The following is a 20316-nucleotide window of genomic DNA, read 5'->3' on the forward strand; positions in this document are numbered from 1 at the left end:
GGGGGGGGGAAGGGGAGGGCTCTTCACAGAGAATGGTTACATCTCAGACACCCCCCCAACTCACATTCTCCTGACTCCAGAGGTCTCCCCCAATAGTAAACTACAATGGGGATGAGGGGAGCCAGGCAAAGAGAGAGAAAAAACAGGGGGGTGTTAAAAACGCCATCCTCCTGTAGTTCCCCTGCCCCCAGGAGCGATCTTACCACGTTCTGAAGCGACCGGTTCCTCCTTCCTCCCGATGTTCTCTGCAGAGCAGGAGAAAAACAGAGGGACACCGATCGTCTTTCTGTCTGCCCAGGCCTCTGCAGCAGCGCCGCGTCTGTGCCTCCAGGCAAGACAGAGCCTCTACCATCGCCCTCTGGAGCTCTCTGCAACCTGCAGCCTCCAGGAAAAAAGCTTAACCAGTCCCCTCAGGCTGGAAGCCAGGCGTGGGAGACGTTGCAGCTGCGCTGTTCCCCGGGGATCTCCCAGGTCCACGTCAGCCGAAAGGAGGGGAGGGGAGGAGAACAGGCTAGAAAGGTCCTCTAGCTGCTCCTTCCCCCTTTTCTTCTTTCTTCAAATTATTTTCCTGTGACCAGTGTGCTCCACAGAGCACAGTCTGCAGCTTCCTGCTCTGAAGGCAGGGCCGGATAGACTGGGAAGCAGGAGCACAAGCCCCTCCCCTCCGTGACCAAAAGAGTCTGCCGGCCCTGCTTTACGGAGGAGAGGAGCTGTTACCCAGGAGTAAGGAGTCTGGAGGACTGCCCCACTCCTGGACCACCGGAGAACAGCCAGTTTCAGGACAGCCCTCGGTGACCTGGCCACCCATTCAGATCTTCAGAGGTCCTTTGCCAGGTGGGTACACTCCAACCCCATTTCTGAAACTTCATGCCACAAGCCATCTTCCCTTTAAGGCCCCACAAGATTCCTCTTTTGCAAATCAGTATGATTACCACTCTGGAGTTACCTGGTCTCCTTGTCTTGAGAGGATACTGACTTCTGTGGAAGCGGCGGAAGCGGCTAGGACTAGATCCCTTCAAATACAAGGGGAAGATAGTGTTAAGAGCCAGCCGTGAGCTGAGGTTTCCGTTCAGGTTTGCTCCAAGCAGGATAACTGTTGCATCACACTCGAGTTTCACAGAACACACTTTTAACACCAACAAGACTTAACGTAAAGAGACTACACAGAAAAAAGAGTGTTAACGGTGAGGCAAGTGTTAACTGTGATTCCCCTTAAGGGTTAACATGATTATTAGCAGGCCTGCCCCCCCCCGCCCCGCGGGTGTCTAGGTGCTTGTAATTGGGCCTTCCCACCACACTATCCGTATCTCTTTCAAGGCCAATGTGGCGATCGGTTGATTGTGAGAACCTGTGTTCAGCAGTGTAACCGGATGGGAGGGGGGGGGGAAGCAGGAGTGGATGTCACATTTTCTGAGGAGTTCCATCAAGTGGGCTCCCTGACTGAGTTTGGGAGACCACCTGGTTCAAGATGGCCAAAGACTATAATTAAGCCACAGGCAGGAGGGAAGTGTCAGCAAGCTGCCAAAATGTTCTTTCCCCTGTGCACATGCGCATACCTTCCTTTGCACAGATGCACATACCTTTCCATGTGGCTAATTGCCGTCCTCCTGCAAACTGCACTGCGTATCTCTCAAGGCCGCTGGAGGAGTCGCTTAGATCATTGCTTTGGCTTTAGGCAGGCAGAGCCGTGGGAAGCTCGTACCTGTTTTGCTTTGGGATAGCAGTTGGTTTCCCAGGCCTAAGGGCGCGCGCGGGAACCATAGTAATTGGGTAACGCTCATATGAATGTACTATAACTGTTTTGCGCATAGTTCACCTCTCATTCCTAACAGTGTTCCTGTCCATGCATCTCCAGCTTCAATAAAGTAAAACCTTCTTGCAAGTGTGTGCTTCCATTGTTGCTGAGGGTCCTGACATTCTGTTAGGAATCTATCGTTCCCTATCTCAGCGAATCTATCCGAATCGATATGAGCGACGGAGAGGGGAAACCTTTATAACAGACCGAGGAGGAGGAGGAAGAAGAGCCCGAGGGGGTTCCCGAGGAAGATCCCCCGGTAACCACGGTCTCGGTGCCAGTGACCACTCAACCACCGGCTAACTTTATGATTTGTCCACGCTGTTGCTCTGACTATGCTACGCGACATCGCAATGGGCAGCTGCGTAGACGATGCTTAAGCCTCGAGTTTGGACTCCTGCATTCCAAGGTGTGCATTCCCCGGGAGGTAAAACTTGCGGCAACCAGGGCTAGATCCTTTTCAGTGGCGGCCCCTACCTGGTGGAACGAGCTCCCGGAGGAGATCAGAGCCCTGCGGGATCTTATGCAGTTCCTCAGGGTCTGTAAGATGGAGCTCTTCCACCAGGCTTTCACGTAGGGGCCGCCGCTGCCACCACCACCAACGGTGGTAATGCCAACTGGATTCGGATCACCCTGGGAAGTACAGCCTACCCTGTGTGACATCAACACTTACTGGATAGTGGCACCTCAACGGGGCCGATTGAAGATCGAAGACGCCATCATTACCATTACCAAGGACCATCTTGCTGTGAAGCACTTATTTATTACTATTGTTATGTATAATTGCTGCTATGATTTTACTGTTTTACGGATTTTCTGTATGGGCTGTCGCCCTCTGTAAGCCGCCCTGAGCCCGCTTGCGGGGAGGGCGGGGTAAAAATACCTAAATAAATAAATAAATAATCTAATACCAGGTACTGAATGTATTCACTTTATGATGTTCTTGCTATTAAACTACAGAGACTACACTCCGTAATAATATCTTGGTATTTTTTAAAATCTATTCAATAAACCTTTATACATTTTGACAAAGGTCTGTTTACTCGTGTGCACTTAAACCTCGAGGGCCCCCGGGCCTGGGTGCTGCTCACTTGCAAAAGGAGAAGAGGCTCAGGGGGACTCAGGCTTGGGTTCTGGACAGTTAACCTGTTGCCTTTCCCACAACCACTGGTTGAAGGATTGCTATGCCAAGGTTTTGAGCTGTACAACTACAACAACAACAAAAACACCTGTGGAAAGCGCAAATTACTCAATGTCAGATTACACTCAAGTGCTGCTTAAAAGCACGTGTCTCAAATGCAGTTAATGATAAAATCATACATAGAGATTGCAATGTAAATCCTTTAGTGTGATCCACGTATACTTATTAAAGCACTACGGCTTCGAGACAAATTACACACATAAAAAGGTATGCAAAGAAAACCTCCCTGGAGCAAGACCAATATAACAGGCTGCGTGCAGTCCTTGAAAACAGGTGTTATCCCCTTAATGCTTGGAAAATAAGAAGCATTTCTTTGTGTAATTTGTCTTGAAGACATAGTATACGTGGATCATACAAAAGGATTTACATTTCAATCTCTATGTATGATTTTCTCATTAATCGCATTTGAGATATATGCCTTTAAGAAGAGAAGAAGAAGAGATTGGATTTATACCCCGCCCTTCACTACCCAAAGGTGTCTCAGACCGGCTTACAAACTCCTTCCCCTCCCCCTTCCCACAACAGACACCCTGTGAGGTAGGTGGGGCTGAGAGAGCTCTTGAGGGAAACTGCTCTATTTCAAGATCAGCTCTTATCAGAGCTACGGCTTGCCCAAGGTGATCCAGCCAGGTGCAAGTGGAGGAGTGGGGAATCAAACCCGGTTCTCCCAGATTAGAGTCCGTGCACTTAATCACTACACTAAACTGGCAGCACTTGAGTGTAATCTGACCTTGAGTAATTTGTGCTTTCCACTGCTTTTGCTTTTGTTATTGTACTAAGTATCTCCATGATCCCATTGTATTTAAAGTTTTGCACTGGCCAGGCTGATTGGGGGAACACTCCATAAGACATAAAAAGAACACAGTGAATAGCCTTGTCCCTCTAGTTTCTGGGGGGGGGGGGGGAACCTTACTGCTCTTTGAGAACAGTTTACATTTCCTGAAAAGACAACAAGAAAGGGCTGTTTCATGTTCATCTGGCTGAGGGGGTTATTACACACACCTACTTCGTGCAAAGTTGTGGCCATCCAAGTCTGCTACGAGTGGTAGCAACTCTCAACTCTGTGATGAGCCAGGACCTTCTGCAGGCAAAGCGTTCCCTCTGCAACTTGGACAGAACCGTTCGAACGGACAAAAGAAAGCGCCCGTCCCTCCCGAGGCACTCCGGCTCAGAGGACTCATTTTTCAGTCTTCATTAAAGGGAGACAGGGGGAATGCGGCGCACACCAAGCTGATGCCCACCATATTCAGTATGCAAGGTGACACACCTGCACAACTGCCTTGCAGGCACAGTGGAAAGGTGAGGGTCGTTTCGTAGAAAAAGAGCTAGGGGGACTCATTAGCATAACTCATTAGCATATGCCACACCCCCTGACATCACCGGAAGTGTGTCATAAGGCCACACCCCCTGACATCACCGGAAGTGTGTCATAAGGCCACACCCCCCGCCCCCAACGGTCCCGGCCGCCTCCCTGGCCCCAGGCAGGCAGGGGTGGGGAGAGGCACCCTCTTCTCCTGCCTCCTCCTGGCTGAATGAGGGCCGGAAGCGGGGTGGCCGGAAGCGGGGGGCGGGCTTCGTCATGTGCCCCGCCCCCCGTACCTCACCCCGGGGGAACTGCGATCCCCTGCATTCCCCCCCGAAGTGACCTCTGCTTATGACTACATTAGATCTCTTTCCAAGAAGGCTGTCCCATCATCCTGTGGCCCAATGCTACGTTTTCCATTAGTCTTTTTGGTTGCTGACTGATCCGTCCTCACATTTTCAGCCACTCTCACAGATTTAGCAACCTCACGTTGCTTCCTTCCAGGGTCGCCCGACACCCGGGTTTTGTACAGTGAGCTCTGGATGATCACTGAGGTGTGAGCAACAGATCCCAGTTATGCATCAACTCTAGTTTGTTTGCTTCTTCTCTCTCTTTGCTACCTTGCAGTGGGGAGGAAATCTTCCCAGTCCTTCTAGCCAAGCCACCATACAAGGGTGGTGCTTCTCAAAAACTGTGGATGGTGAATTCAAACTTTACAACAAACCACAGTTAGTATAAACTGCGATTAACAAACCAGCTACAAATCCTAGTTTGCCACACTGCACTCAGCCATCACAACTAACTGGGGCTTGACTAGGCCACGAATGATATACGAATGTGGCCAAGAGACACAATTTTAAAGGGTAACACGGAGAAACAGGTCCCATAGCAAATGGTACAAATGCGTTTGTGGTTCGGTGTGCACAAACGAGGGCATGGAGCTTTCCTAATCTTGCTTCAATGGTTAGCGTGGGAGAAAGCTGGCCACCTGAACACAGAATGTGTCATTCACAACTGACGTACTTTCATTTTAAACTTGGCTCCTTTTCACATTACAGTTCAAAGTGTAGAGTATGACTTTCCCTGGGAACTTGGAGGGCTTTCACACAGGGCCACTGCTACACGGAAGAGCACATGCTTTGCTTAGACAAGGCCCCAGGTTTTATTTCTGCCATCTCCATCTCAAAGGACCGGGAAAAGATCTCTCAGCCTGAGACAAGAGGGAACCTCTGCCAATAGTAGTAGTATAGTACTCCGGTTTGACTGAGGAGAAGGTTGCTATACATAGTTCTTAGGTGGTGCATACAGAGGCCCCAGGTAACAAATGTGGGGAAAGGCCTGAACAGACCCCAAAGAGACATAGCCGGTCAAAAGTAGTAGGTGGCATTGACAAACCCATGGCCTGAGAATAAGTCAGCCTCACAGGTTAATGGGATCACCAAGATGAAGTTTAAACCTTCACAAGATACCAGCTTTGGCTTTCGTACATTCATATGCCCACGTGTTAAGGCTGCACCCTGTGACACCACAACAGCGTTGCAACCCCCTGTAGTTCTGTGCAGCAATGAAGGCAGATCAAAATCCTCCATCAACATGCCGTCCCCCCCCCCCCAACGAACTCAAAACACATGCTCTCGCAGGGCTCTTTTTGTAGCAGGAACTCCTTTGCATATTAGGTGACACCCCCCCTAATGTAGCCAATCCTCCAAGAGCTTACAGAGCTCTTCTTACAGGGGCTACTGTACGCTCTTGGAGGATTGGCTACATTAATGGGTGTGTCACCTAATATGCAAAGGAGTTCCTGCTACAAAAAGAGCCCTGCAAGCACCCCAAATGGTGACTACAATCATGACAAGGAGCTAACTTGCCTTCTGTCATGCAGCCATGAATAAGCCGCTCAATACTGGCAGAGTATTACCCAGGCACCCCTTAGCACGGGATGAGGAGCATCATTTCCTGTAGCTCCCCAGGACTTACCAGTCCTCAACGTAGTTAAGGAAGTAGTGATGCTGCCTCTCGTTGCAGTTGCTGTAACAGGGTTCCATGAAGTTGACAAACCTCTCTGGTCGTTTCTCTTCCTTTTTCTAGACAGGAAGAAAGAATGGGGAGCCGCATTTAAAGGGTTCCTCACAAAACCGTCAGACGTGCTACAGCTTAATAGCATTAAGGTCCCAAGATACACAGTGTTAAGATTGCTGTAAGACACCATGTAAACTGTAACGATTTCATGTTTAACTGTGTGTGTGTGACTTTAAAAGTTTGGATGCATGGTGGAGAGAGATTAGTCTAGGGTGGTTGAAACAGGCAAGTAGTGTGATTGGTGAGTGAAAGAGAGGGGGAGGGGTTTTGGAATGGATGCTGTGTGGAGGATTTGAACGTCTGTCAAGAGGGTCAGTTAGATATGACAGTTGATGAAGATCAGTTAAGTTCTGATTTCTGTGAGAGAAGCAGAAGTTCTGTGTATGAGAGGAGTGAGACCCATCCCTGTGTGGGATGAGTTTAGTTCTGGGATCTGAAGGAGAGACCTTCTTGTGTGTGATATGAGAGTTAAGTGCTGTGTCTGAAAGAAAGTGACAAGCAGTTCTGTGTTGAAACAGTTATAAGCTGAAGCTGAGTGTCTAGGAAACAGTAAAGATTATATGGACATGAAGGAAAAAGTGTTACAAAGTTACCTAAGGAAAAATCCCTGTCAGTAGGGAGCAGACTGTGTGTTATACCTACTTTACTAGTTACATGGTTCTACCCTCGTATTTGTGCTTTCTTTAAATAAATCCTATTTCATTCAAGTATACCAACTCTGGAAAGAAACTCTGGAAAGAATCCTTCCTCAGACCACATAGTTCCTCGAAAGCTTAAACCCTCGATATACCTACCCAGTGATGAATATTATATTATAAAGGTTTGGAAAGACTTAAATTTCCTGGTGGCAGCTGGATTACCCAGTAGAGAAAAACATAAAGTACACTTTTAAAGGGAAACCAGACCTCCCCAGTAAAGGGGTCGTCACATAAACCAATTACAATTTTTAAATCTTTTATATTTTTTATCTTGCTCCGAGCTACACTGGTGACGTGATTCAGTGCTCCTCCGTACAAAAAAATCTCTTGCATGTAGAAACGTAGCATGGAAAGAGACATATCTTTCTGTACATAAGGGTTTTTTTCCCCCATGAACCTCCATCTGAAACCTAAACTGTAGAGCTCCAACTTTACCACTTTAGTGAGGCTGAGGTGTTGCTATAAAGTTCAGATGCTCTGCATGAGTGGCCAATTCAGTTAAGGCGGGTGGGGGGTGGAAATCCTGAGAGCATCAGGGCACGAGACATTCTGTTATTTCATTCCCAAACAAGATTTGATTAACGACCAATGAGATTCTGCTTTTACAGTGCTACTATCTATATATCTAATTCTCAAGTCGCCCCCTGGTGTGCGGATACTTAAATCCGCACATCGGGGGGACCTGGGGGGGGGAGGGAGAGGTTTGTGCGCACGTGGGGCGGTCCCCACGTGTGCACAAAAATCCTAAACCTGGAAAATAACATCGAGGGGATGTTTAAATCCCCCCGAAACTCACAGAGCGTCCCCTGCGCATGCGCAGGGAACGCTCTGCGACCGCCGCTGCCGCCGCTTGGAAGGTGAGTGGCAAGCCGGGAGGGGGGGCCAGAGCGGCGAGGGCCTCGCTTCGGGGCCGGGGGGGGGGAAGGCAAGGGGAGGAAAGGCAAAGGGGGGTGGAGGAGATGGGGGAACCAGCGGGATGGGGGGGTACTTACCTCCTCTTGCTGCTTCCTCTGCCTCCCCCCCCCCGCGAGTATCGCGGGCCCCGCCCCTTGTTTAACTCCTAATTGCTAAACAAGACAAGGAACACGACAACAAAGACCAAGGCCAAAGGTCTGGCAGCCAGATGAGAATGAATCGATGTGCAAATCCTTAGACACGGAAAAGTAAGAGTTAAGAACGTGAAGAGAAGCCATGTTGGATCGGGCCAGTGGCCCATCCGGTCCAACATTTTGTGTCACACAGTGGCCAAAAATGCAGGTGCCATCAAGAGGTCCACCAGCAGGGCCTCTCCACAATACATACCGGAAGCACAGCCATCACTAGTTCAGGGGGAGTTTCCAAGGTCCCATCTGCAGCCGCATATACAATCGTGAAGACATAAGTGCCAACCCAGAACACATCCAGGACTGGCAAAGAGAAGAACAGACAGAAAACACAGTTTAGAGAGCTGGTCACTGACACGCTGCACATGGAACACAAGGACTGCTGTGACACTGGTATTCACTCCTACCCAGCTTTACACCTTGCATACCTTCTAAATACACAACAAAGTACAAACACTGCACCTGCCTAGTTCTTGATATGCTCATTTAGTACATTTTTATCCTTCCCATTTTCTAAGGAATACTAGCAACAGATGAGCCACCGATTTGTGCCTGTGCTGTACGCCTGTGCTGTATCAGCTCACATTCCTTGCACACAGAAAGCTAGCCTGTACAAGAGAAGGTTGAGGCTAGAACCCTTTACCCTGACATGCCATCTGTCTAAATCATCAGAGTCCCCACCTGCAAAGCTCAGGGTGACCATCTGCTCTGCTGCTTGTAGGAACAAGGCCAGATAACCATTAAAGATTAAAAAGACGACTTTATCTGTGACTCGCAGAGTGGCTGTTACCTCCAGTTTGGTGTAGTGTTTAAGAGCCAGTTTGGTGTGGCGGGTAAGAGTGGCGGACTCTAAACTGGAGAACCGGGTTTGATTCCCCGCTCCTACACATGCAGTCAGCTGGGTGTCCTTGGGTCAGTCACGGTTCTCTCAGAGCCGCTCTCAAGAGCAGTTCTCTCAGAGCTCTCTCAGCCCCACCTACCTCACAGGGTGTCTGTTGTGGGGAGAGGAAGGGAAGGAGATTGTAAGCAGCACTCAGACCCCGAGTGAAGGGTGGGGTATAAATCCAACTCTTCTTCTTCTCCTCCACCCACAGACAGCCCGGCCAGGGATCAGTTCAACCAAGTAAAGCTTATCAACCATAGCAAGTCCATGGCTTAAATAATATCAGATTTCCCAACAGTCTCAAATTCAGTAATGGAGTTTTTAATCCATCTCCCATGTATTTAAAAACCCAACCCGGGATTGAAAGATCTGTGGATTTCTGACTGCCCGAATAGTCTTTGTCAAGCCAGTAATCCATCCAGCCCCTCCAGCCCCACTTCATTATTCTGTTTTACCTGGAATCTTCGTGTGCGATTTAAACCTTTTTATCATATTTTGTAATTCGCTTGCTGATTGACTAAATACCTGTAATCTGCCTTGAGCCCCAGTGGGAAAGCCAAACTATAAATGAAGCTAACAATAATAATTCAGGTGTCATGATAAAACATGCTTTACACTGCGGTGTGTGCAACAAACTGTGGTTAGCACTAGAGATGTGAAGCCCCCCCCCAAAAAAAAATGGAAAAATTCAGGAAAAAAACGTTTTTTCCCTGAAGCCTTTTTGTTTTTCCCCGAAAAATTGGTAAAAATTGAAAAAAGAAAAGAATTGATTATGGAATGTTGATTTTAACATAATGAATAACATATTTTAAGACAAGGTGTTCAAATATTTTCCAAATCATTTCTAAAATATATATATATATGGTATCAGATTGATCTAATTTCTGTGCACTGAGGACAAGCAAGTCCTAGGTTACAAACTGAACTCTCCAATGCAAGAACAAGATGCATTTCTTCCTTTAGGAGGTGCGATTGTCAGAAGAAAATAAAAAAGTTTCAGTTTTGTTTTTGCATGTGGGTGGGTATTCTGTTTGTAATAATTGTTTGGATACACTATATTTTTAATATGCTAGTTGTGATAATTTCATGCCACGTGAAAATGTCCATAGTCATATTTTATGTTCCTAAAGTAACAGAATGACTTTCAATCTAGAAAAGACAAAATAAATGCTAATGTAGCATTTTTTTCAATTTTTCCAAAAACTTCAATTTTCCCCGGAAATTTTACATCTCTAGTTAGCATACCGGACAAAGGAACAACTCTGGTTTGTACATAAACTGTGAGCTGTCTGCATCTTAACCTCTTTCCATTCTGTTTAATTTACACAGCCACACCTATGAAGTTCTGCTGTCCATATATAAATTTCTGGACCATCCCAGCTCATAGGAGAATTCTCTTTTTAGCTAGGTTCGGTGTACTACCTACTGCTGTCCTGAGTAGACACTACCCTAAAAAGCCCTACTCTGAGCACCTATGTGGTTGTGGATCCGGCTCCATTGAAACCACACAGCATGTCCTTTTTTCCTGCCAAAGATATAAGCATCTAAGAACACAGTTCACTGATCCGTTAGTTCCCGACGCTGACTTGCCCGTAGCAAGCAAGCTTCAACTCTTGCTTGGTGGCTTTGATCCAGCCATTACAGTTCTAGTAGTGAAATTTCTCCTGGGCTTGTTTGGACATAAGAGACAAAATGTGGTTGTTATAATGTACAGTGTATAATGTATTTAAGGGACTCTAGGCTGTATCCTACAATGCTTTTTTGTTAATGGCCGTAATTTCCTCCAGCGCAAGAACAGAGGCAGAAAGCTCCTTGCTCCAGTAGAAAGGACTGCTACAACCGGAACAGATTCACAGGACTCCTCCCTGTATAGTACTGATGCCTTTTCTCTCTACTCATCCTTTTTTCTCACAGTTCTGTTTACTGGACCATCAGAGGGTCTGTTGGACTGACCGCAGCAGTGCAGATCATGTCAAATACTTTTATTGCATTGACTCAAAATCATAGTAAACGATTAATAATCATAAAACAACAACACAAACAGTTGCATTGCCAGCTATATTTTTACACTGTCAGCTACACGTAGGGATGGGCATGAACTGGGAAAATGCGGTTCGGTTTGTGGTTTGTGGCTGAACAACAAACTGAACCCAGAATCGAAGGCTCATTCATGAACCAAACTGGTTTGTGCAGTTTATGGCCCTGCAAACCCTGTTGAAAGTCCCTTTAAACGAGGTTTGCAGAAAGCCCAAAAAAACAGCTGCGCCACTCAGCTGTTTTGGGCTGTCTGGTGCAGTCCCTTTAAACTTTAAAGGGACTGCAAAAGGCAGCCTGAAAAACAGAGGCAAGCAGAAAGGGGAGGAATTCTCAGGAAGGGACTTCCCTTCCACCTTTCTGTTGGCTGTGGCTCGCCGTGGCCAACTGAAAGGTGAGGGTGAAGGTGCCCCTGGGAAGGCACTCCACCCCTTCCATTTGAACCCTCCCTTCTGCTGCCCGCAGCTTTTCCTAGGTAGCAGAAAGCAGGGCCATTTAAACCCTGCTTTCTGCTCCCGCAAAATTTAAACCAAACAGCTGAGCCGTGTGGAGCTCCCAGCCACTCAGCTGTTTCTCCTGAAGAGCACGTCTGCTCTTCATGAACCGTCATGAACCACCAAGAATTGCACCAAGATTCGTGGTAGTTCGTCCCAGTTCTTCAGTTCATGAACGGTGGTTCACAAACCCCAAACAGGCCAAAATTCATGACAAACTTTGGTTCATAAGGTGGTTTGTGCCCATCCCTAGCTATAAGTTGCTCATGCATTCTCAGTTACATGCACAAAGAATCCAAGCAAAATACCTGGTAGGTTTCTTGCAACAAGGAACACATATCAGCTGCATTCTGGAATATGCCTACATTTTGCTATATTTAATGGACAAGTTATGTGACTCAAAATTCACCTATGAGGCATGAAGATGATGATATTGGATTTATACCCAGCCCTTCAGTACCCGAAGGAATCTCAAGAGTGGTTTACAATCTCCTTTCACTTCCCCTCCCCACAACAGACACCCTGTGATGTAGGTGGGGCTGAGAGAGCTCTTTTGAGAACTGCTCTTCCCAGAACAGCCCTGAAAGAACTGTGAGCAGTCAGCCCCCTCAAGACCAAAGTCAAAGAAATGCAATACCTTTAGCAGGATTATCAGCCTTGTAGAATGGTGGGCAGGGAATGGTTTTCTTCTCCTGCAGGTTCTGAAACACAGGACGTAGTGCTTAAAGTACCCTGCAGCTCACAATAACAAATGCAAGTTTTACTATGAAACAAAATGTACTTATGCAGTGTCTTGAAACATTCAAAGCGCTTCACAGATTCTCTCAGCCATCCTTGCCACTAAGCAAAAGAGCAAGTTGATTAATCCCCATACAGCAGATTGCAAACTAAGGCAGAGAGAGAGAAAGGCTTTCCTAAAGCCACAAGGGAGCTCATGGCACAAGTGAGATTTGAACCAGGGACTTCCTGGCTCACAGGATATAGAGCACACCAAGTTTAGGGTTCTGCCTTATTACCATTTCATCTTGGATGCATTTACACTCATGCTCAAAAGTCTATGTAATCAAATACATCTTTAGCTAGTGCTGGAAACTAATCACATGTGCCACCAGCTGAATATGTGTGTGTGCTGTGATTGCGCCTTGCATGGTCAACTACCTTTTTTCATCTAAGGGTGGCACATGGAATAGGACTTCACAGGATGACTACAATGATCAAGGCATGTTTAAATGGGAGCACACAGGCTCCCTATCCTATCCAAATAACTTGGATCCAGATCATGTAGCTATTTTGAATTCAGCCTAGAAACAAATCAGTAGGCAATCTTACAGATGCATTATGAAGCTTCTGAAATATCTTCAAAGGCAGCCCCACAAAAAGCACATTGCAGTAGTCTAGTTTGGTTGTGAAGTCGGGCACCTACCAACAAACATGCACTTTTGCCTGTCGGATATCCAGTGCTCTACCTCCTTGGATGAAAAGGAGGAAGTTCACTGTGGGCAGATACTTACAGGCAGATACTGGACCACGGTGCCATTCAGTTTGCCCACGGCCAGCTGCTTCCCTTTGGGGCTCCAGCACACTGAGAGAAAAAACAAGAGAGTCTTTTTTTTAGTCCTGGCAGCTGACTAGGCTTGCCAGACCCCAGGCCTAGGCCCGGGATCCCCTGGTTTCAGGGGCTTCTCCCCGCCGCGGACCAGCTGGCCGGCGGGGGAAACACCACCCCTAAGCAGGGACACTCTGGTATTTGGGCAAACTATGGTTTGAGGGTGAAAAAACCATAGAGTTTCACCCAAATACCAGAGCATCTCCGTGCGATGATGTCACTTCTAGGTAACATCATCGCACTGGGGACGTTGCATGATGTCCCCGCCCACCCCTGGAATCCCCCCCAAATCCCCCCACCAGAGTGATGAAGGGACCTGGCAACCCTACAGCTGACAAGAGTGATGACAACAAGCCAGTGAGGGTGTTTGGATGGTTTTCCCTTAGGAGTGCTTTTCAACACTGTGTTCAGATTTTGTGGTTAGCACGTAAAATCCTTAAAAAGCCCTTTACTCACAATTTGGATTGCAATGAAGTGAGAACATAAGAACATAAGAGACGCCAATGTTGGATCAGGCCAAAGGCCCATCCAGTCCAACACTCTGTGTCACACAGTGGCACAGTGCCATCAGGAGGTCCACCAGTGGGGCCAGGACATTATAGTGGGGTATAGGAAAAAGCCTGCATGGTTAACAAACAGAGTAATGGAAGCTGTAAAAAGTAAAAAGAATTCCTTTAAGCAGTGGAAAGCTAGTCACAGTGAGGCTGATAAAACGGAACACAGGCTATGGCAAATAAAATGCAAGTCTGAGGTCAGGCAGGCAAAAAGGGAATATGAGGAGCATATAGCAAAAAACGTAAAAACCAACAATAAAACTTTCTTAAAATACATTAGAAACAGGAAACCAGCCAGGGAGGCAGTGGGGCCCTTGGACGACCAAGGGGTAAAAGGAGTATTGAAGGATGATAGGGAAATGGCTGAGAAGCTAAATGCATTTTTTGCCTCCGTCTTCACTGTGGAAGATGAGAAGTGCTTGCCCACTCCAGAACCACTGATTTCAGGAGGGGTGTTGGAAGACCTGAGTCAGATTGAGGTGACGAGAGAGGAGGTCCTAAAACTGATAGACAACTTAAAAATGATAAATCACCAGGCCCAGATGGCATACATCCGAGAGCGAGGTAATGGGCAGAGCCTGTACCAGTGCCCCTTCAAGGCCATTGGTGAGTTGAAAATATTGACTCTGTTTAAAAAACAACAACTGAACCCAAACTAGTAGCAAATCTAGGGCACGGCAGCAAGAAAAACAAACACAAATTCTGGTTTATGCTGCTGAAGTGCCCGTTGGCACAACAGACTTCCTCTCATAATTTATATCATACCCTGTGACTCACAGTTGTTAACTGTTCCCCTTCAGGCTAATACTATGAGGTAGGTTAGGCTAAGAAAGCCACGTTGCCCACATCTCAAGTTCCATAGCTGAATGGGATTTGAAGCTTGAGTGTCTAGTCCGAATCAGTCCCTGAGCTGTCAATAAAAACCCTAACTGCAAGCCAACATTGCACCTAGTGCCGTTTCACATGTAATGCGGAGGCAGCCTTGGGGCTGCCAATAAACACACACTCTTCAAGAAATGACAGTAGAACACAGTTCTCTGGCTCAGACATCTAGATGAGGCATGCTAGTTGCATATATTTGTTGTGGAGGAGGTATACTTCTTGTTTATGGTAGATCAAGATGGGTAGCTATGTTAGTCTGTCTGTAGCTGCAGAAAAAAGCAATAGTCAAGTAGCAACTTAAAGTTCACGCATCACAGCTCACTTCTTCAGATACAGCTAGAATGGGAGTTCATCTGTTCTATACATTGGAAAGTGACGTGATTTCAGATGCTGAATGACATTAGCAGACAAATGACAATAGCAGGTGTGATTGGATTAGGTGTGATATGCAGAGGGGTCGCTGGCATGGAGAAATCAACATTGGTAATGAGACAGAGGTCCATCAGTGGCTATTAGCCACAAGGTATAGATAGGGGCTCTGGGGCAAGTGATGCTCTGTCTTCTTGGTGCTTGGGGGGGGGGTCAACAGTGGGAGGGCTTCTAATGTCCTGGCCCCACTGATGGCACTGGAATTTCTGGCCACTGTGTGACACAGAGTGTTGGACTGGATGGGCCTTTGGCCTGATCCAACATTGGCGTCTCTTATGTTCTCATGACAGGAACCCTAGGTCTCTGTTAAGTCCAGCTGCATGCATCGTCTTGAGCGTCATTATCAGTTGCAATTCAGCAGTCTCGCTTTCTGATCTCCCTTTGAGATTCCTTTGTAAGAGAACTGCTGCTCTTTTGGTCAGCAACTGAATGTCCTGGAAGGTTTAAAATGTCCCCCCCCCCTAGTTTTTGAACGCCGCGGTTCCTTTTGTTTAAGATGTAAGGCAGCCCTTCGTTCCACAGGTGTCTACACCAACCGAACTCTCGACTACCAACCTGAAGTCGCGCCCACCGAGGCAGGAAGAGTGGCGTGCACCTTGACGGTGTCAGTGACCTGCAGGACGGAGACGCTTCCATCGGAGACGCAGAGGGCCAGCATGCAAGGGTTCGCGGGGTTCCACTTCAGGTCGCTGACCAGCGCCATGTTGCCTGCTTCTTTGGGCAGCTTATGAAAAGCGATGGGACGCTTCTGCTGCTTAGCCTGCCCGAAGGAAGCAGAGACATTCCCATCACGCTCCTGCCAAAGCCTGCCTCAGTCTGCCTCCACCTGCAACCCACTGGCCCACCCACCCACCTATATCGCATGTTTCTGTCCTGCCGTTACTCCCAGGAACCTAACACAGTGCTAAGTAGTGTCGCCCCACTTCCATTGTATCTTCACAACTGTCTTGTGAGATGGGTTATGCTGTGTGAAAGAATGACCGGACAGGGATTTGAACCACAGTGTCCCCAATCCACCACATTAACCTCCAATGTGACAACCAGCATGGTATAGTTGTTAAGAGCGGCAGATTCTAATCTACAGAACCATGTTTGATTCTGCAGTCCTCCACATGAAGCCGGCTGGGTGACCTTGGGTCAGTCACAGCTCTTACAACTCTGTCAGCCCCCAAAATAAGTCCAGCTCACCACCTAGTGGTGAAAAAAGAACTAGTACTTTGGCAGCCAGACAATCCTCAGGATCTCCTGGCTACACCACACACAGTGCCATATAACAACCACCACCACCTCTGGAGTATGCTAGCTATAGGCCAGCCAAGTCTACTGCAACCAGCAGTCATCCTCAGTTATCTGAAGCAGAGGTCTTTTCCAGCAATGCTACTGGAGGTCCTTTGAATTCAAATTGCCGTGGATTGAACTGGGGACCTGCTATGAGTAGAGCGTGTGCTTTACCACTTGGCTACCAGGATCCACAGACAGCCCATCTCACCTGGTTAGCAAAGGTACGGACATCGAAAAAGCCAATGAAGGACCCGCAGTCACTGGAGGCCATGCAGACAGAAATCATGAGATTATCGCAACTGAGCGCTAAGTGATGCACTGGGAACTTCATTGGAACAAGAACATTCTGGACATTCTCCACTGTGAAACAAACCCAGAAAACAAAGCAGTAGGTGACAATTTTGAAGAGACTCTCGGGAATTCCAGTAGTTCTTGAACTTTTATCAGTATAATCACAAATAACTGGCATCGGCATAATCAGTTATTAGCCACCGTTGCTCAATGAAACCTTCCATGTTTGAAGACGGTTTACCTTCAAGTGTTGAGAACAAACAACAGGGGATGAGTTTTGCCACTGTGTTATGACTTTCAAGGGAATCCCAGGCAGCCAGGGCTGGAAATTAAATACTGGAATACATAGATCTCGATCCAGCCCTTGCATTACATTATTACTCCTCTCAATATATGTTTATGAACTAAATGGTGAACTAAAAATTCATTACCAGACTGGAAAAAGAAAACCGTCCGGAACTCCACTTCCAAAATCTCCTCCTCCAGGATCCTCTAAGTTCTCAGGGGCTTGGGGAGTCTTACCAGCCTCCTCCCTCAACTGACTCTCAACATTCCAAGTCTCCTGGAATTCATTCATTCCTTATCAGCTCTTTTAGGGGGAGGAGAGGACAGGCAGCACAGTGTATATGAATACAGGATTTCTTCATGCAGCAACAAATCACAGTTCAGGAATATATCAGAAGCAAAAGCCCCTCTTGCATAAACTTTCCAGGGACAAGAATAATGATGCTGGATGTAGTTTGGTAGGAATGCATTTCATAGTTGGCAACTAGGAAGTTAACAGCTGAACAGCAAACCCATTGTGGACCTTGGCGAGCCCAGGTGAGCTAGCAGCAAGGTCAGTCTGATATAGACGCTTATTTCAAAGTAAGGCATGTAGAATTTCAGTATTAAACATTTAGGCACTGGACAGGATTGGGGTGAAGGGGTTGGAGGAAGACTATGAAAACAAGCCCAGGAATCTGCACTTTTTACTTAATCTGCCCTGGTTTTATGCTACTCTCCCATTTTAAACAAATGTTTTACATTTTTATGGATTTTTGCTGACAGACTGTAACTTGTCTTAAATCTCATTTGGAAAACAAGGCAGCATACAAATGTTGCAACTGTGATCTACTACCTATTCATGAAATCGTGTTGTATATTTTGTAACATCAAAGTAACTTGTATTATTTGCACAAACAGGCATCAACGAAAATCTGAAAGTGGGTTCCAGGTTGGAGGTTAAAAGTCTCTAGACTGAACAGTTGGAAGAACACTGCTTTATGCTTCATGGGCTGATTTATGCTAATAGGCCTTGTTGCTCTAAAGGCTGCAGGAGGCAGTCGTAGGAGAAAACATACAGCCTGATCTTTATTGCCAGCAGAGCTGGGAGGAAAAACTTACCAATTTCATTGGGAGACTCCCCTGCTTCGTTCTGCAGGAGCAGGTCTTTTGTCTGAAAGATCCGCACCTCAGTTGCATAGCCAGCAAAGACTAATCCATACTTGTTTGACACGGCAAGAAGACTGGAACGATCTTTAGGGAGCTCATCTGGAGCATCAAAGATCCGGACTTTCTTCAGGGCTCTGAATTGAAAATCCTGCGATACAGATAGAACACTAAAAATTTGTTCTTCACATGGTCAGTTGTAAATGTTGGTATTTGAAACCTGTATGTAAACCACTCAGAGACCCTTCGGGGTCAGAGCGGTATATAAATCGAATGTATAAATAAATATAAATAAATAAATAAATGGTGAGTTTTGAAATACCTAAATAGCCAAACCCGTCCTGATATTTCCATATGGATTCAATTTACAAAGAAACACTAGTTTTTAACTGGTGAAATAAGGACAGATTCCCTAGTAGCACCACGGTCACAAGGAGTTCACACAAACTTTCATGGGTTATACTGCATAAGAAGAGCCCCGCTGGGTCAGACTCAGGGTCCCTGTAGTCAAGAATCCACCTTCCTACAGCGACCAGCCACATGCCTCTGTGAAGCCCGCAAGCACAGTTGCCAACCTCCAGCTGGGGCCTGGAGAGCTCAATTAGGGCCAGAGAGCCCCAAGCTCCTCTTGCCAGCAGCTGGTATTCAAATGCACACTATTATTTGAACATGGAGGTTTCACGAAATTACAACAGAAAGATCCCATGCGTGTCCGTTTTAAAGCCACCCGTCAACCACCTTTATATTTTAACATTGAAGATGGTTCGCTTTTGTCTTTTCTGTTAAAGGAAATTCATAGTACCTCTTGGGACTATAATATTCGAACCAAAATAAGATCTTTGGGCCTCTCCTTGGAGGAGCTAGCTTTCTCCTCTGAAGTGTATATCTTCCAAACAATCAAACAGAGGCTGGTAGATATTAAACTTCAAAAACTGCGGCCCCTTCATCCCCTTCTCTGTTCTTCAGCCACATTAAGTCTTAAGAATGTTGTGGGATGTATCCCCCTGTATTTGTATAATCTTGATAGCCCTAGCCACCGAAGAGCGTTTTCTCTTGCTCGAGTAAATGCCTTTCCATCAAAACTACTGTATGGTAGGTTTCAAAATATCCCTAAGCATGAACGGAGATGTGACTGCGGTTCTAACTCTCTTGATTCAATTGATCACATATTGTTATCGACTGTTTGTGGCATGCATCTGCTAGGGAAAAAATGGTTAAACACTTGGTTGCATGGTAAACATCACCTTTCCAACGAAATAAAATGCCAATTTCCATTGAACGATGTAACAGCAGAGGTTACTGTGGCAGTGGCCAATTTTTTAGTTTGACGTGATGAGAGTGAAAAATTTGGGAAAGTCAGTTTCATGATTTTATAATTAACCTCGACTTTTAGTTGATTGTGTCATTTTCTGTCTCTGATTTTTAAGGCTGTATATGCCATTCAAGGTTTATTGATTGATTGATTGATTGAAGTCAACCACCTGTTGCATCAAGGGCGCCCTTTTGCCTGTTCCGAATATCACCGTTAGCGAACGAGTCCCCAGTACTACAAGAGAGGGGAAAGAAGGGGAAGCTCTGCCTGGCCTCTTTTCTTCTTCCCTTCCACCATGCGTGTCTCCCACCCCCCCCCGGTCGCCTTTTCTATAAACTATCCCAAAAAACCCGCCTTTTCTGACGGCGCCAACTTTTCCTATTAAGTGGCAAAGCCTTCAACCAGTCAGGAGAGGCCCGGGCTGCTGCTGCTGCCCCTGCCGGCGGCCGCTCACCTTCATCTCCCGCTCGGGGATGTGGTCCATGTCGTCGCCCATGGCGGCCCCTCCGCCCGGGACCCGATTCCGCCACTGACAGGCTCGCCCGCGCGCGCAGCTCCAAACCCCAGGCCCGCCCTCGGGGGGCGGAAGTGCGAGGGCGCTTCCGCTTCCGCCGGCGGCGTTCTAGGAGTCGCTTCCCGTCCCGCTATGGCTGGACTCTATGGTGGGACGCAAGGTTGCTATGGAAACCGTGCCTGAACGGGACCGATCCTGTCAGTTCCGAGCGCGGAATTATAAATCATCCCCACCCGTTTCACGCCGCAGGGGGGAAACCGGATGTTTCGAGCCCGTCTTGCCTCCTCTGGGGTTGAAACTTCTCTGTGGGACAGCTAGGTCCGACTCTCGACAGCATATACACCGGGAATCGTGTTGGTTTCTAAGGTGCAACTGGAGTCGACCCTAGCTGTTCTACTGCAGACCTAACATGGCCGCCTTCTGAAA

The 20316-nt window shown here is 47.1% G+C and overlaps 1 protein-coding gene across 1 annotated transcript in view; it reads right to left on the bottom strand.

The window, feature by feature from the left end:
• NUP214 (nucleoporin 214kDa) overlaps positions 1–19890 on the bottom strand; it is a 121953-nt gene extending 102063 nt beyond the window's left edge. Inside the window, exons 1-9 of the mRNA XM_015424259.1 lie at positions 19831–19890; positions 18020–18215; positions 16551–16702; positions 15617–15821; positions 13102–13172; positions 12228–12291; positions 8379–8482; positions 6277–6383; positions 947–1013 (exon numbers count right to left, since the gene is read on the bottom strand). Of these exons, the coding sequence (XP_015279745.1) occupies positions 947–1013; positions 6277–6383; positions 8379–8482; positions 12228–12291; positions 13102–13172; positions 15617–15821; positions 16551–16702; positions 18020–18215; positions 19831–19872 (1008 nt within the window). The 5' untranslated portion in view covers positions 19873–19890. The remainder of the gene's footprint in view (positions 1–946; positions 1014–6276; positions 6384–8378; positions 8483–12227; positions 12292–13101; positions 13173–15616; positions 15822–16550; positions 16703–18019; positions 18216–19830) is intronic.
• Positions 19891–20316: the final 426 nt, after the last annotated feature.

This window comes from Gekko japonicus, unplaced genomic scaffold (genome assembly GCF_001447785.1).
Source record: "Gekko japonicus isolate JY-2015 unplaced genomic scaffold, Gekko_japonicus_V1.1 scaffold2121, whole genome shotgun sequence".
In the NCBI taxonomy this organism is placed as follows: Eukaryota; Metazoa; Chordata; class Lepidosauria; order Squamata; family Gekkonidae; genus Gekko; species Gekko japonicus.